The sequence below is a fragment of the Pristiophorus japonicus genome, chromosome 1 (genome assembly GCF_044704955.1).
Source record: "Pristiophorus japonicus isolate sPriJap1 chromosome 1, sPriJap1.hap1, whole genome shotgun sequence".
Lineage (NCBI taxonomy): Eukaryota > Metazoa > Chordata > Chondrichthyes > Pristiophoridae > Pristiophorus > Pristiophorus japonicus.
Genome location: NC_091977.1, coordinates 232,448,560 through 232,467,053, shown reverse-complemented (window position 1 = coordinate 232,467,053; position 18,494 = coordinate 232,448,560). Strand labels below are relative to the sequence as shown.

At 41.9% G+C, this 18,494-nt stretch overlaps 1 protein-coding gene and 2 non-coding genes across 3 annotated transcripts in view; all 3 read right to left on the bottom strand.

Moving 5' to 3' along the window:
- The window catches only part of ecpas (Ecm29 proteasome adaptor and scaffold), a 151,663-nt gene that overhangs the window by 83,621 nt on the left and 49,548 nt on the right, over positions 1-18,494 (bottom strand). The window contains exons 10-18 of the mRNA XM_070887950.1: positions 11,489-11,574; positions 10,070-10,148; positions 8,855-8,904; positions 6,728-6,794; positions 6,496-6,618; positions 5,719-5,822; positions 4,844-4,970; positions 4,168-4,248; positions 18-237 (exon numbers count right to left, since the gene is read on the bottom strand). Of these exons, the coding sequence (XP_070744051.1) occupies positions 18-237; positions 4,168-4,248; positions 4,844-4,970; positions 5,719-5,822; positions 6,496-6,618; positions 6,728-6,794; positions 8,855-8,904; positions 10,070-10,148; positions 11,489-11,574 (937 nt within the window). The remainder of the gene's footprint in view (positions 1-17; positions 238-4,167; positions 4,249-4,843; positions 4,971-5,718; positions 5,823-6,495; positions 6,619-6,727; positions 6,795-8,854; positions 8,905-10,069; positions 10,149-11,488; positions 11,575-18,494) is intronic.
- LOC139278901 (5S ribosomal RNA) lies at positions 852-970 on the bottom strand. The gene has a single exon (XR_011596370.1). It is a non-coding gene; the product is annotated as a 5S ribosomal RNA (ribosomal RNA).
- Positions 983-1,056, bottom strand: trnai-aau (transfer RNA isoleucine (anticodon AAU)). The gene has a single exon. It is a non-coding gene; the product is annotated as a tRNA-Ile (tRNA).

Below are 18,494 nucleotides of genomic sequence, written 5' to 3'. Positions count from 1 at the left end.
ATTTTGATTGGTCTTACCTCCTATGGTTGATAGCAACTGCTCGAGAAGATCAATGTACACTTGCACGGGATTCGTTTCTCCATTCTTTGAGGATGACGGTGAAATGAAAGTGTCAGAAGCCAAACTTCTGACATAACGGCCAATGGCTGGAGCTTGATCCTGCATGTCAACGAAACTCTGAGATGTGGGTACCATCCCTGCGCTGTGTGCCAGGCACATTCGCAGATACAGGATAATCTACAGACACAGCCAAATTGTTAATTTAGTAGTTTTCTTTTTAAAACCAAAAGAATTATTTTCTTTTTAACTCTGCAGGAAGGGCAAACTGTTTTACGCGTCATCAAATCCAAGGTTCTGGATTCATTCCACTATAAAATTCTATATTTTTATTGTCGCATTGTTGTTGCAGGTAACAAACAGCTTATTCCAGTGCACAGCTTTGAAGACACTAGTTTGGTGTTGGCACTGTACTCCTGTGTTGGCAAATATTTCCAAGTACTGTTTTACTAAATAGGGAGAGGAATCAGGACTGAAGTACAGTGCCACATAGACTGACCAAAAATAGTGCAAGTGTTGGCTGCACCGACATTAAAGACTGCAGTTAGCAGAGGATGGTTTCGATCCATCGACCTCTGGCTTATGGGCCCAGCACGCTTCCGCTGCTGGTAAATGTTCCGCCCGGTTTCGAACCGGGGATCTTTCGCGTGTTAGGCAAACGTGATAACCACTACGCTACGGAAATGCTGTGTAAAATCTGACTCTGGTGGGACTCGAACCCTCAACTTTTGAATGCTTTACAAACATCCTGATTAGAAGTCCAATGCGCTACCAATTGCGCCACACAGCTCCCAAGCCTACTGCACCTGGTATTCCCAGGCAGTCTCCCATCCAAGTACTAACCAGGCCTGACTCTGCTTAGCTTCCGAGATCAGACGAGATCGGGCATTTTCAGACTAGTGTGGCCGTAGGCAAAACACTGGAATGGCCCGTACGGGGATCGAACCTGCGACCTTGGCGTTATTAGCACCACGCTCCAACCAACTGAGCTAACCGGCCACAGCAGTCAAATTAGCAGCTGAATTTATTTTGGAATGCAACCATTTCTTCATGCACTCCCGATGAACATATTGCAAGCTGCCAGTGCAATTGCATGGCTGTTAAAGGATTAGGAGATTAAATCATTTTTGGCAGTATCAAAACATACAAGTTCCAAAAGACATTCCATACACAAAAGGGATTGCTTATCCAATCTGCAATATAATTAGAGCATAAAATGAATAGGGTAAGTTATTTGGTGCACTGTGACATTCCACAGCAAATTTCACCAATTTTCACTCTTAAGCTTTAGTACATTGCTCCTTCATGCTTTCTTTTACATTACTTTAGGACATTAAACATGACATGGTTTCTTTTTTTAAAGTCAATCTTTATCGTAGGTGGTATCAAGCAAAAATATTCCAACAAATATAAATATGCTTTCGGCACATCAGTATGATTTTTGTGATTGTATTTACTTTTATTTTATTTGTTGCGCAAACATTCCACAGAAAGAACAGCGGGACCACCAGCATCTTGATTCATTACCACAGCAGTCTAATTGAATCCACTTACTGGGCGGTCTCAAACAGAATTAGGAATAAATTCGCTCTGCTTATCTCTCCACTGGGCTAAGCAGCTCCATTTCCTTTCCTCCCACTGTCAAATTCCAAAGAGAGAGGCATTCTAGAATAATCTAAGTAGTTTCCCCATATTGATTCAATGGGAAAATGCACTGCATGGTATGATCGTAGCTTTCTGGTTTGGATCTTGTCGGTGCTGAATAATCTGATCAGCGTTTGGAAAGGTCAAGGCATGGACAGGTGCCTTCAGTGTGGCTGGCCTGGAGAGGAGAGTGGCTGAGGAGTGAGAAAATGAGCTGGGATTCCCATTTTCAATCCGTATCTAGTAACCATTGCTCAAAAAACATATGAGTTTATAAGAATAAGGTTAATTGTAGTGACCACAGTCAAATTGATCTTCAGTACAAGCAAAGTACTGCGGATGGTGGAAAACTGAAATATAAACAGAAATTGCTAGAAATACTCAGGTCAGGCAGGATCTGTGAAGATGGAAACAGAGTTAATGTTTCAGGTCAATGACCTTTTGTCAGAACCCTGTCCAGGCTTTCACCTGAACAAGGTAGAAAATTAAAAGGAAAAGTTGCACCTCCCACCTCCTTGATAGCCGCACTATTCAGTTTTCCAGCATCCACAGTACTTCGCTTGTACTGAAGATTAATTTGACTGTGGTCACTAATTAACCGTATTCTTATAAACTCATGTTTTTTGAGCAATGGTTACTAGATAGGGATTGCAAATGGGAAAAAGTGCACTATCAAGCTGAAAATAGTTTTAATAAGAAAGACTTGCATTTATATAGCACCTTTCATGACCTCAGGAATTCTCAAAGCGCTTTACACCCTATTAATTACTTTTGAAGTGTAGAAAATGTGGCAGCTAAATTACGCACAGCAAGCCCCACAAACAGCAACAAGATAATGACCAGATAATCTGTTTTCTGGGGATGTTGATTGAGGGATAAATATTGGCCAGGACAGTGGGGATAATTTACCTGCTCTTCTTCAAAATAGTGCCATGGGATCTTTTATGTCCATCGTGAGAACAGACGGGGCTCGGTTTAACGTCTCATCCGAAAGACGGCACTTCAGACAGTACAGCACTCCCTCAGTACTGCACTGGAGTATTGGCCTAGATTTTTGTGCTAAAGTCTGTGGAGTGGGTCTTGAACCCACAACCTTCTGACTCAGAGGCAAGGTTGCCCGTGTAAAGTACACCTAACTTTAGAGTAGTTTTGACAAATTAGGGGAGCTTTATATACCAGCATAGTGGGATTTTGTGTTTCAGCCAGGCAGAACCCTGTTACACAGCTGTTTGGATGGAACTTTCATTGTCCTGTTTAGGAGTGGTCTGCACACCCTTGGGCAGACACACAGGCAAAGCTTTTCTTACGATTAGAAATTTGAATGTTTATAGAGAATGGGGACAGGAGAATCCCTGCTTTATAAACATTTAAATTGGAGGTAAAGTAGGTTTAAAAAGTGCCTAGGGGGTCCAGTGGAATTCATGAGCACTTTGCAAACCAGATTTGACACCACACTGTCAAACCAAAGTGGTGTGAGGCTAACCCCTTGCAAGACATCTTAGTCCGCTGTGTTCAAGTCAGGCCATGACTCCACATTTGCACTGCAAGTTTACATTGGTGTGATGCAGAAAGCTCCACACCAAACTACCAGCATGATGTAACCCGAGAGAAGGTTTTCATTATAATTTTGAAAAGCACCATCTTTAGAAGCTATTTAGAAACTACTGGCTGAAATAACCGGGTTAACTTTGGCAAACAATTTTGAGTGCTTTGATAAAGGAGAATTCTGCATAAACAGGGTGAACAGAAAAGAATAACTAATTTGGAGAGAAATGCAAAGGCGGAAGAGAAGTCATTTTAGAAAATATTTTCCAACCAGAAGATTAATATGACCAAATATTACTTTCCAAGTAATTAATATAATTTAAAAAAATAAAGTTAATAAAACCATCTTTCAAAATGAAACATTCTTTTCTGAAATTTTATCTAATCGTAAAAACCACTGTGACATTAGATGCACTTACACTTGTAATAAATGATTAAATAAATTTTAGGCTTGCTGGTACAATTTCTACTTCTCCCCAGTGTATGAAAATGTTCCTCATGCTAGGTCCTATTTGAGTAAATTTGTCCCATTCTAAATATTAAAATGCTCAGCTTAAAGTATGACATTAACAGCAGCACAACTCCCATTGCACAAGAAAGAACAGCATTCCCGCATCACGTGTAATTGTGTGAAGTAAATCAGCGAATGAATGGAAAACGATTCTGTTCCATATGTTGTAAAAACCTTATCTGTATGCAATAGAATTTTAGCCTGGAAATTATTAAGTGGTAAGCGCCCAGTATTATCCCTCTACCAGTTATTTCTTCAATTCAATCTTTCCTCTTTCTCTACTCAATTTACTTTATCTTGCATGCCCAGGTGATAATACTGCAAGCAGTCTGAATGCTCTAAAAAAAACAATTTTAAGTATCAAACAAACTTCTCGACCATCTGATCTCCTTCATCTCAACATTCCTTACCTCACCATATGTAGCAGGGTTAAATGCCAGAATGTGTGTTCCTGTGGTATATTTTGCTGACGATTTGATCCTCTGAGAGGCCTGATGAGAAAGAAATACAAGAAGTTAGAACGCACGTTCTTACTCTCAACTGGAAGATGGAATGGAATAGTTCAGCTGTTTTTAAAGGGGTAGTGCATAAGACCTCCTTGCCAATGTCAGACCTTGACCGCGACTATGTAGAACTTAAGACCACAGGAGAACCACATCAAAGATTCCTTTAGGTAATCAGTGTAGAGACTATTGTGGAATGTTTTCTAATTGCCTTTTAATATGAATTCCCTCCAAAAATCACTTAAATTATTGTTATTATACACTGAATAATCACACTTTGTGAGAAAGGGTAAGACTTAAGCATGCAAGAAGCCAAATATAAAAAGGAAAAGTTTTTAAGGATCCAAATGAACAGCTAGGTTTTGGTAGACACAGACACAAACTGTGGAGTATCTGATTAAGCTTTTTAAATGAATTTGAATTATCAGATAATTTGAATGAAGTGACTCTGCACTGGGAGTAGACTGCAAAAGTCGTTGGACTGATACACTCTTAACTCTAATGATTTACATTAGCAACGGTGGAAAGTTGGAGTCGTCAATGGAGCCCCTCAATAAAACTTCTGAGAAGAAAAAAAAATTACCTTATCCTGAATGTAATGGACCATTTCAGGAAATGGCGGCATGACCTTACGGGTGCTTTCCTTCTCTGTCATTTGAGTTGGTAGAGCCCTCAGAACACGTTGTGCTTCCACGTGGACTTCCTCTCTCCTAATGTTAAACACTGGGAGTTAGATAACCAAATATTGGACTGTGGTTAAAAGTGTCCTTTGCTGTCATTGTTTTGTCCAGCATCAGTGCTAATTTTACTAAATAGTTCCCACAATACATTTTACTTTCAAGCAGAACTGAGGTGAATAGAAAAGGATGTTTAAAAATAAAAGGTGCTTTGACAAACCAGGTTAAACAGTACATTTATTTCCTCAGTAGAATTAATTCCTGCATATCCAAAACTCTGCTGCCCATGTTCTAACTCGTACCAAGTCCCGTTCACCCATCACCTCTGTGCTCTCGCTGACCTACCTTAGCTCCCAGTCCAACAGCATCTCAATTTTAAAATTCGCACCCTTGTTTTCAAATCCCTCCAGGGCCTCACTCCTCCCCATCTCTGTACTACCCTCCAGCCCTTCAAGATCTTTGCACTCCTCCAATTCTGGCCTCTTGCGCATCCCTGATTTTCACTGCTCCATCATTGTCGACCGTGCTTTCAGCCCAAGCTCTGGAATTCCTTCACTAAACCTATCTCTTAACTCTCCCACTCCTCCTTTAAGACACTCCGGAAAACCTACCTCTTTGACCAAGCTCAACTGTCCTAATATCTCCCTATGTGGCTCGTGGTCAAATTTTGTTTGATAATCTCCTGTGAAGCACCTTGGGATGTTATACTACATTAACGTGCTATATTTAATGCAAGTAGTTGTTGTTGTATTACTTTTCCCCACTATGAGAGAACACTTACGGGTCTCCGGCAGCAAGTAACAGCATGTATCTGGATGGTATGTGGTCTGAGGCAAACACTGTGCTGGCAAATTTCACGGCAACTTGCCGGACTTGCACTTCAGGCTGCAAAAAATAACGAGAGAATATGGTTGAGAGAGATTCTTTATGCACAGTTAAATTGGGTTCACTGTGTTTGTTCTTCAACATCTTAATGGGAGTTTATATTTAGAGCAGCCGCTTGACCTAGGATTTTACAATTTGGTTTCAGAAATTCCCGATGTAATGTCCAGTACAGTAATGTTAATATCCAATTTGCTACAACACCATATCTGTCATGTTAGTAGAAACATTTAATAGCAAATAGTAAAATGTTGATGCCCACTTGTACACTATAAGCCATTGCTACAAACATTAATTGTAGGTTATATGTATATTTTGGGTAGGAAGGAATGAGTCATAAATATCAGCTCTTTCCTAATTAGCATTTAAAAGCAATACTCGATGGTCCACTATGTGTGAATACAGGTCAACATAATTTGACAATAAATGGATAGTACAGTAAATGGCCATCTGTAATTATGTCATCACAGATGCATAAAGTTAGCACAACAGATGCGGCAAAATAACATTTAAAATTCCTTAATGCTCTCCACATATCTCTTAATGATAAATATAGTCATTCTTCACATTAATGCACTCTGCTTTATCATGATGTTCAGAGTTTATAATAGTCACAACATGAAGGGCATTCTTTATATATCAGTCTATTAATATTTGGTGATAAGTTTGGACATACCTTCTCCAGATATGCAGCAACCAGAGCTTCCATGAGTGTAAGAGAAGCTCCTTGCAGTGAACAATAGGCTCCCACCATCATAGCCAGAGCTTCCTGAATGGAAAGCCTAATGTCAGGACCTTCCTAATAATAAAACAAATTAAAATCCCATGTGCTATTGGTGATACAATTGTTTAGAAACACAACCAGGCACTATACTATGAAAGAAAAATTTCAGAGAATTTCCACATACCTTGCACATAGCTTCAAAAAACTGTTGCACAAGTGCTAAATCTTTCGTGAAAAGTTGTGGTAAACGGCTAAATGTGTAGGGTAGAAAAACACATTTCACTGATAAAATATAATGGTTACTCGGTATGTACAGATGTCTAAAGTCTACCATGTTTTGGTATTGGAGGATTTGCATGGTTAAGAAATGACTAATTACTAATAATTATGAGTGGGAATGATCTTTCAGATGATGCAAGAAAGAGTATATCCTCAGTGGTTTTGTTCCTTTAAATGGCTTGCATTAATTCTTTACTCTCTTATTAAGCCCCCCTCCCCCCCATGCCACATGCCTTCCCCACCCTTGGTATATTAGGTGGCATAACTGGGTGCAGATAAGAACATAAATAGAAGCAGGCCATATGGCCTCTCGAGCTTGCTCCTCCATTTAATATGATCATGGCTGATCCGATCATGGACTCAGGTCCACTTCTCTGCCCGCTCCCCATAACCCCTTATGCCCTTATCGGTTAAGAAACTATCTATCTCTGTCTTAAATTTATTCAATGACCCAGCTTCCACAGTACTCTGAGCAGGCCCCCTATTCTAAGATTATGCCCTCTAGTTCTAGTTTCCCTATCAGTGGAAACATCCTCTCTGTATCCATCTTGTCAAGCGCCCTCATAATCTTATATGTTTCGATAAGATCACTTCTCATTCTTCTGAATTCCAATGAGTAGAGGCCCAACCTACTCAACCTTTCCTCATAAGTCAGCCCCCTCAATAAGATCATGGCTGGATAGAGACAACTACAAAGATAAGTGTCTCATGTGTTCCAAATTTGACTGCTGAGAGCCAGTTTGACTGCTAACACCAGTTAAGTCAGCAAATCTGGCTCGGCAAGTGATGGTTAATTGTGCATTTCGACTTCTGCATACAAAACACCGAACTATGAAGGATTTAAAATTGTTACTCCTCAAAATAGTTCATATTTGGAAAATGCAAAACACTCTTGCTACAGATTAGAAAATGTACTCTCTAGTGACTTGGACATGCGAGTGGAAGATATGAAATGTATTTTTTTTAGAAATTGTTAAGATTTCTATTGAGGTTCACAACTCCGATTTACTATTTCACTGCCCCCATGGATGCCATGCTCCTTTTGCAATATGATCCACTTCAATTTGTTTCCAATTTTATTAATTAGGGTTTCATTTTTAAATGTACCATGAACCTGCTCCACTGTACTTTACATAGAATCGTACCACACAGGAGGAAGTCATTCGGCCCATCGTGCCTGTGTCATCCCTTTGAAAGAGCTATCCTATTAGTCCCACTCCCTTGTTCTTTCCCGATTGCTCTGCAAATGTTTGCCCTTCAAGTATATATCGAATTCCCCTTTTGAAAGTTATTATTGAATCTGCTTCCACCACCCTTTCAGGCAGTGCAATCCAGATCATAGAAACATAGAAACATAGAAAATAGGTGCAGGAGTAGGCCATTCGGCCCTTCTAGCCTGCACCGCCATTCAATGAGTTCATGGCTGAACATTCAACTTCAGTACCCCATTCCTGCTTTCTCGCCATACCCCTTGATCCCCCTAGCAGTAAGGACCTCATCTAACTCCTTTTTGAATATATTTAGTGAATTGGCCTCAACAACTTTCTGTGGTAGAGAATTCCACAGGTTCACCACTCTCTGGGTGAAGAAGTTCGCTGCGTAAAAAAAATTCTCTTCATCTCCCCTCTAGCTTTTTTCTCAATTACCTTAAATCTGTGTCCTCTGGTTACCGACCCTCCTTGCCAGTGGAAACAGTTTCAATCAAAACCCTTCATAATTTTTGTGTTATGAAATGTTGGTTGTTTATAATGTTCATTAAACTGTAAAATGGAGTATGATAAGGGCTCACTTATTAAGAACAGTATTATTTTGTAATTGGAGATAGCATACATTATTGGGAGACATGTATGCCCACATTTTGAAAAGAAACCCAGAATACATCACTAAGGCATTTGTTCAAAAATAGGCGTACAAATATGCGTACCATATCAAATACTTCTCGTCGTGCATAAAAGATGCAAAACATTACAACTATATATAAATACTACACTATTAAAAAAATGACAATTACAATCAAATTAGAAATATTCACCTGGATAATTTCCCAACTGCTGAATATGCCATTGAAAGGGCTTTCGGGTCCTTGGGAAGGATAAAAGAACAGTTTAAAAAAAATGCAATATATTATAGATTCTAGAGGCAAGGGGTAGTGACTAAGATGTTGAATAGTTTTGTAAGTCAATTGGCAGAAAGACTTAGAATTTTGAAAATAATATAGCAAAATCAACATTTATGATTACATTTTCTTAAGGAGAAAATTGACAAGAGTACATCTGTGAGCACTCCCAAATGGCTTAATTAAGGCCTCAGCCATAAGGAGGAGAAAGGCTCCAGATTCAATCCCAATTCTGTGCTAGGTTAGTGGTATAGGTACTACAATTGGCCTCAGGTGTCCTTCCTTAGGGAGAGTAAAAACATAGGAGGTGGGTGGGGTGGATTGACCCATCCATCTCCACGGAGGTGTGTGGGGTTGCTGACCCATCCACCTCCATGGCACGAACCTGGTATTGCAGTACTTCCAGGAACGGTGCAGTGGCTCTCGGCCTTTTGGCTAAGAGCATTGGCGCAGAGTGATCCTTGATGTGTGCAAGGTGACCTCTGGCGTTTGTGATTTGACAAAGAATTGGAAAGATTGGCTACGAATATAAAAAAAAACAGCCGGATTATCTGATGGCTATTTAGTGTCTCCTATTGGAACTGCGTTGGGCATGGCCTTGGCAATGATGCACACAAAGTTGAGTAGCCTGCTGTCTTTCACCGTCTAAGTTCAAATCAGACATGAATATCCATTTGGCTGAGGTAGCAGAGGATGGCCATGGAATCACCAGATAGCTTTCAGACGAGGAAAGGGAGTGCAGTAAAAATAGAAAGAGAAAAGGAACTCTAAATGCCAGATTTGATCCTCGTCTGTGCAGGGGTGGTTCTTAACTGTAGGAGTGATATAATTGGCATCAATGCCCCGCCTGAGGTTTCGAACTCCCAACTGCTGTAGTTACCTCTAGATGAGGCCAGGAATGGACTTGGTTGTGATGCCGCCCACAGTCCAAAAGTCTCCTGACAAAGCACTGTCTGATGCATGAAGTATGGCTACTTGGGTGAGAGGTACCTGAGGATTGATGGCACTTGGAGCACTCTAGCCCAATTTAAGATACAGCACTTTCATAAGAGAGTGCAAAGAGGAGAAAATAAAATACAGGTGCCAAAATAAGTACAAGTTCATGGATCAAATTGATTTCAGAAGCCTTACCTCTTTATATTCATTGATCAATTTAGTAAGTCCATTTAGAAGCATTGGTCCCAAAGGTTTAATTTTATTATCAGGACAACTGTAACCAATAAGGAGAATTAGTGTAAACAACGAAGAGAATGTTATTTAAAAAAAATGAATGTTCTACTTAACGCTACCTCAAATGTTAAATTGACAAGAAAAGCAATGAAACAAGACATTTTTTTTTAAAAAGAAACAAAAATGCTCTGCTACTTGTGTTCAATAAATATGTCCCCTAACAATTTAATCTTGCAGCAAATTAATCTTCCTTTCAGGATCAAAAACTGACAACCTCACTGGATAGGTAAATCTAGATTATCTAATCAGATATCCACATATTCAAATAAAAAACCTGATTGTTACAAAACAAATTATGCCAACTGTCTACTTAAGAGTGCGTCAGCAACCTCTCATGGCAAAAAATCAGTACTGCAATTGATTCACTGCAAAACAGTGGGCAGTAATTATTTTAGGCATGTTGGTCAATTCAAATTGTCTCTGGAACTAACATAGATGAACCAGGCATTGTTACTGCGTCTTGCAGCATGTAATGTTGCACTCAAGTTAAAGTTCAATAACTAGAAAAAAAATATGGTGCTACTTACGAGCTAAATCGTAGCAGATCAGGCAGCCACTTAACAGGAACAGTTCAAATCAATCAAACTCGAAGTAATATATATTGTATTGCACCCCCCTCACTCCAAGTTATCTGGATCCTCCTTTGGGCTCCCTCATTTGCCCTCCCCTCTAGGCTGACTCATTTCCTAATATTCAGTAATGCTGCACTTGAACCAGTTGCTTGATAGTGTCAGTTTTTCACCCTTGCCGTGCACATTTCCTTTTCCCCCCACCTGCCCCCCCTCCCCCACCCCACCAATTCTTGAACTATAGGGTAGTCAAGGGTTATGGAGATAGGGCAGGAAGGTGAGGCCAAATCAGATCAGCTATGATCTTACTGAATGACAGAGAGCAGGCTTGAGGGGCCGTATGGCCTAGTTCTGCTCCTATTTCTTATGTTTCTTTCCCCTTTCCCGACGGACTAATAAAGATTGGGGACTCACCGCATGGGGAAATCATCGACCTTAACCTGCACCTTAGCACAGAGTAATTTTTGTTCTATTGACAGATTTACTCAGTTGTCTAATTATGTAAAAGACTAAGCATTCGACTCTCCTGGCACTATCAATTCAGGCAAGATATATTTCACACAAGGGATGCTTTTGAAGGGGGTATCATCAGCAATTTGTAGCTTATTTCTCCCTTACGAATCGTTTGAAATATTTAAAAATAATTGAGAAAATATTTTAATAACTAACCAGATAATCTGGCAAGACTTCACATTTATAACAATCTAACTTTTACTGTAATATATTAATTCTTTAAAGTATTAGAACTTACGTTGAACATATATGGTGTACAAATTGTAGGGCGAGTCCTCTCAACTTTGCATTCGTACTGGCACCAAACAGTCCATCGTATACCACCTGTGAAAACAAGACTGTGAATCATCACTATTTTAACAGATCTATGTCCTTACATAAACAATTAACAGTTCAGATTAGTTGATTTAAACCCTCTGTTATAGAACAGTTTATTGGTTTCAATAGTTTGTGATTTTCCAAGTTTGCACCACTCGCAGGAAAAGACAGGCATCCTTCCCATTAATGGAGTGAAACGGATAGGCATCGTACCTGTAACTTCCCAATATTACACAATTTACAGCAGCGAAACAGGCCATTCAGCCCAACTGGTCTATGCCAGTATTTATGCTCTACACGAACCTCCTCCCACCCGACTTCATCTAAGCTTATCAGCATATCCTTCGATTCCTTTCTCCCTCATGTGCATGTACTTATCTAGCTTCCCCTTAAATGCATCTATGCCATTCACTTCAACCACTACATAAATTCCTTACTGGATTTATTAGTGACTATCTTATATTTATGACCTCTAGATCCGGTCTCCTCCATAAGTGGAAATATCTTATCTACATCAAGCCTAGCAAACCATTTATAATTTTAACAGCCATAATATTCACAGCTAGAGGGCATGGGTCCCTACCAGAAGCAAAACTCAGAAAATCATCCCTTTGATTTCTAGATGGCTGGCCACAAAATTCATCATGAGCAGCAAAGCATCCCACACTAAAATCATAAGATACCAGAACTTTTTAATGGGCATTATACAACTCAGTACTTTCCTAATAATGTCCTACGTTTCACAACTTGTGCCAACAGTGCTGTGAAGAATTCAAACGTGCAATATTGTCAGGTCACAATTTTAGAACTGTTTGTATAATACTCTGTGCAATGAATCACTTTTATCCAGTCACTGAGCTACCAAGTACTGCAGAGGGAGAGGGGGACCGTTATCTTCCTTAGAGAAAAAATAATATTGCAAGCTGCACTACTGCTAAACATTTGGTGTAAGATTGTTTTGAGATATTTATCAAACTTCAGTTTTTAAATAGAATCATATAGTACAGGAGGCTGCCATTCGGCCCATGTTGCCTGTGTCAGCTCTTTGAAAGAGTTATCCAATTAGCCCAACTCCTCTGCTCTTAACCCATAGCCCTGCAATTTTTTTCCTTTCAAATACTTATCCAATTTCTTTTTTAAAGTTGTTATTGAATCTGCTTCCATCATCTTTTCAGGCAATGCATTCTAGATCATATCAACTCTAATTTATTTTCCCCTCATCTCCCCCTCTAGGTCTTGAGCCAATGACCTTAAATCCGTGTCCTCTGGTTACCGACCCTCATGTCAGTAGAAACAGTTTCTCCTTATTTACTCTTTCAAACCCCTTCATGATTCTGAGCACCTTTATTAAATTTCCCTTTAATCTTCTCTGCTCGAGCATTTGCTAACTTTTAAAAATTTTAGTATTTGTCCATCATATTCCATCTTTGCAAGACAATCGCAGTATGTGAACCTCAGAATGTGAGCAGAAATATAGGGGCAGCGTCGAGAATCCGGAATGCTTGGGACCGAGGCCATTCCGGATTCCGGGCTTTCGATCATCTTTCTGACGTCACGAATCCGGAAACAGCTGAACTCAGGTTTGGGTATTTCCAGATTTCGGAACGTCAGAAAGGTAGGGGGGGGAAAGAGGAGGGCCCCCTCCCGCCGAGAAGATGCGCGGGCGGGCGGGGGCCCCGCCGAGGAGATGCGCGGGCGGGCGGGGGCCCCACCGAGGAGATGCGCGGGCCCCGCCGAGGAGATGGGCGGGCGGGGGCCCCGCCGAGGAGATGCGCGGGCGGGCGGGGGCCCCGCCGAGGAGATGCGCGGGCCCCGCCGAGGAGATGGGCGGGCGGGGGCCCCGCCGAGGAGATGCGCGGGCGGGCGGGGGCCCCGCCGAGGAGATGCGCGGGCGGGCGGGGGCCCCGCCGAGGAGATGCGCGGATGGGTCCCGTGGAGGAGCTGTTCGGGTGTGGCTCCGCCGAGATGTTCGGGCCGGCCTGCCCCGCGGAGGTGGTGTTCGGGCGGGGCCACCCCGTCGTGGAGGAGCTGTTTGGGCGGGCTGGAAAAGAGGCCCCGAGGTAAGCGCAGTGGGGTGAGGCGAGCGGCGGCGAGGTTAAAGGCAGCGGGGTGAGGCGAGGTCAGAGGTCGGGCAGCGATGGGGCCCCGAAGTCGGCAGCATCTATGGGTCCGGATTCCAGAACATTTTACTGATTCTGGACGACCCTTTCATAAAACCATGTTGACTCTGCCTAATCATATTATGATTGTCTAAGTGCAGTGTTACCACGTCCTTAATAATGGATTCCTGCATTTTCCTGACGACTGATGTCAGGCTAACTAGTCTGTAGTTCCCCGTTTTCTCTCTCCCTCCTATCTTGAATAGCAGGGCTACCTTCCAATCCACTGGGACTGTTGTAGAATCTCGGGAATTTTGGAAGATCACAACCAATACCTTCACTATCTCTGCAGCCACCTCATTTAGAACTCTAGGAAGTAGGCTATCATGTCCAGCGGATTTGTCTGCTTTTAGTCCCATTAGTTTCTCAAGCACTTTTTCTCTACTGATATTAATTACTTTAAGTTCCTCGCTCTTATTAGCCCCTTGGTTTCCCAGTATTTTTGGTATGCTTCTCGAGTCTTCTACTGTGAAGACAAATAGAAAATGTGTGTTTAAAATTTCTGGCATTTTCTTATTCCCCATTATAATTTCTTCTGTCTCAGTCTCTAAGGGACCAACATTTACTTTTGTTATTCTTTTCCTTTTTATACACTTGTGCACAAGCTCTTACAATCTATTTTTATGTTTCCAGCTAGTTTACTCTCATTCTATTTTCTCCTTTTTATCAATTGTTTGGTCATCCTTTGCTGATTTCTAAAGCTCTCCCTAGCCTCAGGCTTACTACTTTTCTTCGCAACATAAAAACATAAGAAATAGGAGCAGGAGTAGGCCACCTGGCCCCTCGAGCCTGCTCTGCCATTTAATAAGATCATGGCTGATCTAATCATGGATTCAGCTCCACTTCCCTGCGGTCCCTATAACCTTTTATCGCTCAAAAATCTGTCTATCTCTGCCTTAAATATATTCAATGACCCAGCTCTCTGGGGGAGATAATTCCTTAGATTTCTTCAGAGAAGAAATTCCGCCTCATCTCAGTTTTAAATGCGTGGCCCCTTATTCTGAGACTGTGTCCTCTAGTTTTAGTTTCCCCTATAAGTGGAAATATCCTCTCTGCATCCACCTTGTCGAGCCCCCTCATTATCTTACATGTTTTGATAAGATCACCTCTCATTCTTCTGAACCCCAATAAGTACAGGCGAAACCTACTCAACCAATCTTCATAAGTCAACCCCCTCATCTCCGGAACCAATCTAGTGAACAGCCTCCAATGCAAGTATCATCTTCCTTAAATATGGAGTCCAAAACTCTACACAGTACTCTAGGTGTGGCCTCATCAATACCCTGTACAGTTGTAGCAGGACTTCTCTGCTTTTATACTCTATCCACCTTGCAATAAAGGCCAACATTCCATTTGCCTTCCTGATTACTTGCTGTACCTGCATACTCACTTTTTGTGTTTCATGCACAAGGACCCCCAGGTCCCTCTGCACTGCAGCACTTTTTTCTCCATTTAAATTATAATTTGCTTTTCCATTTTTTCTGCTGAAGCGAATAACTTCCCATTTTCCCATATGATACTCCATCTGACAATTTTTTGTCCACTCACAGCCTGTCTATATCCCTTTGCAGATTTTTTATGTCCTCGTCACAATTTGCTTTCCCACCCACCTTTGTATCAGCAGCAAATTTGGCTACTTTACACTCGGTCCCTTCATCCAAGTCATTAATATAGATTGTAAATTGTTGAGGACCCAACAACGATCCCTGCGGCACCCCACTAGTTACAGTTTGCCAACCTGAAACATTACCCATTTATCCCGACTCTTTGATTTCTGTTAGTTAGCTAATCCTCTATCCATGCTAATATATTATCCCCAACCCCATGAACTTTTATCTTGTGCAGTAATCTTTTATGTGGCACTTATCGAATGCCTTCTGGAAATCCAAATACACCACATCCACTGGTTTCCCCTTATCGACCCTGCTCGTTACATCCTCAAAGAACTCCAGCAAATTTGTCAAACATGATTTCCCTTTCATAAAACCATGCTGGCTCTGCTTGATTGAATTATGCTTTTCCAAATGTTCCGCTATTGCTTCCTTAATAATGGGCTCCAGCATTTTCCCAATGACAGATGTTAGGCTAACCGGTCTATAGTTTCCTGCTTTTTGTCTGCCTCCTTTTTTTAAAATAGGGGCGTTACATTTGCGCTTTTCCAATCCGCTGGGATCGCCCCAGAATCTAATACTATCCTTAACTTCTTTAGTTAGCTATGGACGTATCACTTTTCCTGGAGTTTTTATTTCTCAAAGGAATGTATATTCCTTGAGAATTTTGGAATATTTCTTTAAATGTTTGCCACTGTTCATCTGCCGTCATACCTTTTAATCTAATTTCCCATTCTACTGCAGCCAACTCGCCCATCATACCTATGTGTTGGCTTTATTTAAGTTGAAGACTCTCATTTCGGACTGAAGTATTTCACTCTCAAACTCAATGTGAAATTCTATCATATTATGATCACTTTTCCCCAGAGGATCCTTTACCATGAGATTACTAAGTCATTACACAGTACAAGATCTTAAATAGCCTGCTTCCTAGTTGGTTCCAAGACATATTGTTGTAGGAAATTGTCTCGAATGCATTCCATGAATTTGTCCTCCAGACTACCTTTGCCAATTTGATTTGCTCAGTCTATAAGAAGAATAAAGTCCCCCACGATTATTGTTTTACCTTTGTTATAAGTGAACTCCATGGAACAGCCCTGTAAATTGAGATTTTTTTTTTAAAAAGTTAAGGGTAGTTATACATTCCAAGGAAGAGAATGCATCAGATTTTTTTTCTCCCTTTCAAAGGTGCGCAAGAACCGTGCTCTTCTGTCACGAAGAGGATGGGTTTGCTGTCTGTTCCCATATCAATGGATAGCCACTAGGTGGCACTCAATAATAATAAACACAGAGCATTGTCTAAATGTAGGGGAGGAGGGGAATCCAACAAAAACAATGATCAGTAGTATACACTATCTTTAATTGGTAATAAAATCTAGCCCAAGAGAAAATGTAAACTCTTGCAGGGCATTTGATCAATTTGAAGATAAAATGGCAATCATAAATAATTAATCTGAAGATGGCACCAGGGGTGGCTCTGCTGCACAGGAGGGCAGGAAAAAAGTGGGAGAGCTATAGTGATAAGGGATTCTATTGTAAGGGGAATAGATAGGTGTTTCTGCGGCCGCAAACGAGACTCCAGGATGGTATGTTGCCTCCCTGGTGCAAGGGTCAAGGATGTCTCTGAACGGCTACAGCGCATTCTGGAGGGGGAGAGGGAACAGCCAGCTGTCGTGGTACATATAGGTACCAATGATATAGATAAAAAACGGGATGAGGTCCTACAAGCTGAATTTAGGAGCTAGGAGTTAAATTAAAAAGTAGGACCTCAAAAGGTAGTAATCTCAGGATTGCTATCAGTGCCACATGCTAGTCAGAGTAGGAATTGCAGGATAGCCAAGATGAATATGTGCAAGGGGGAAGGATTCAAATTCCTGGGACATTGGAACCGGTTCTGGGGGAGGTGGGACCAGTACAAACTGGACAGTCTGCACCTGAGCAGGACAGGAACTGATGTCCTAGGCGGAGTGTTTGCTAGTGCTGTTGGGGAGGGTTTAAACTAAAATGGCAGGGGGATGGGAATCTATGCAGAGAGGCAGAGGGAAGTAAAAAGGGGGCTGAAGCAAAAGTTAGGAGAAAAATAAGAGTGGAGGGCAGAGAAATCAAGAGCAAAAATCAAAAAGGACCACATTACAACATAATTCTAAAAGGACAGAGTGTTAAAAAAACAAGCCTGAAGGTTCTGAGTCTCAATGCGAGGAGCATTCATAATAAGGTGGATGAATTGACTGTGCAGATAGCTGTTAACGGATATGATGTGATTGGGATTACGGAGACATGGCTCCAAGGTAACCAAGGCTGGGAACTCAACATCCAGGGGTATTCAATATTCAGGAAGGACAGACAGGAAGGAAAAGGAGGTGTGGTAGTGTTACTGGTTAAAGAGGAGATTAACGCAATAGTAAGGAAGGACATTAGCGTGGATGGTGTGGAATCTATGGGGTCAAGTTTCGGCCTGAGTTGCTCCTATTTTTTTGGAGCAACTGGTTTAGAATGGAGTATCATGGGGCCCAAGTTTCGAGCCGCGCCTAGAATGGCGCAGTCCCGACCTGGACGCCCGTTTTTCGCGCTACAAAGTGCGCCTAAAAAAACCCTCGGTATTCTCCACCTCCCTGCAGGTCCTTTGGCCCTCGGCGCAGCGCAGCAGGAGCTGTAGGGGGCGGAGCCAGGTCCCTGCGTTGAAAACTGCGCTACAGTGGGCACACAAGTGCAGTAGCTCCAGGCTCCCGAAACTGTGTGGGAGGGGCCGAAGCACGCAGCCCCTAGCCCTGGTCGAATGGCCTCACTGGGGCTTCGTGAATAAGGCTCCTCCCACGGCCAGCTCCTGCTTCCTCCCAACCCGACTCGACTCCCGCTTTCCGCCTCCGGACCGGACAGCGACCTGACTCCCGCTCCTCGCGCTCCCCCCCCGGCCTGTCAGTGTCTCTCTCTCTCTCTGCCTGTCAGTGTCTCTCTCTCTCTCTGCCTGTCAGTGTCTCTCTCTCTCTCTCTCTGCCTGTCAGTGTCTCTCTCTCTCTCTCTGCCTGTCAGTGTCTCTCTCTCTCTCTCTGCCTGTCAGTGTCTCTCTCTCTCTCTCTCTGCCTGTCAGTGTCTCTCTCTCTCTCTCTCTGCCTGTCAGTGTCTCTCTCTCTCTCTCTGCCTGTCAGTGTCTCTCTCT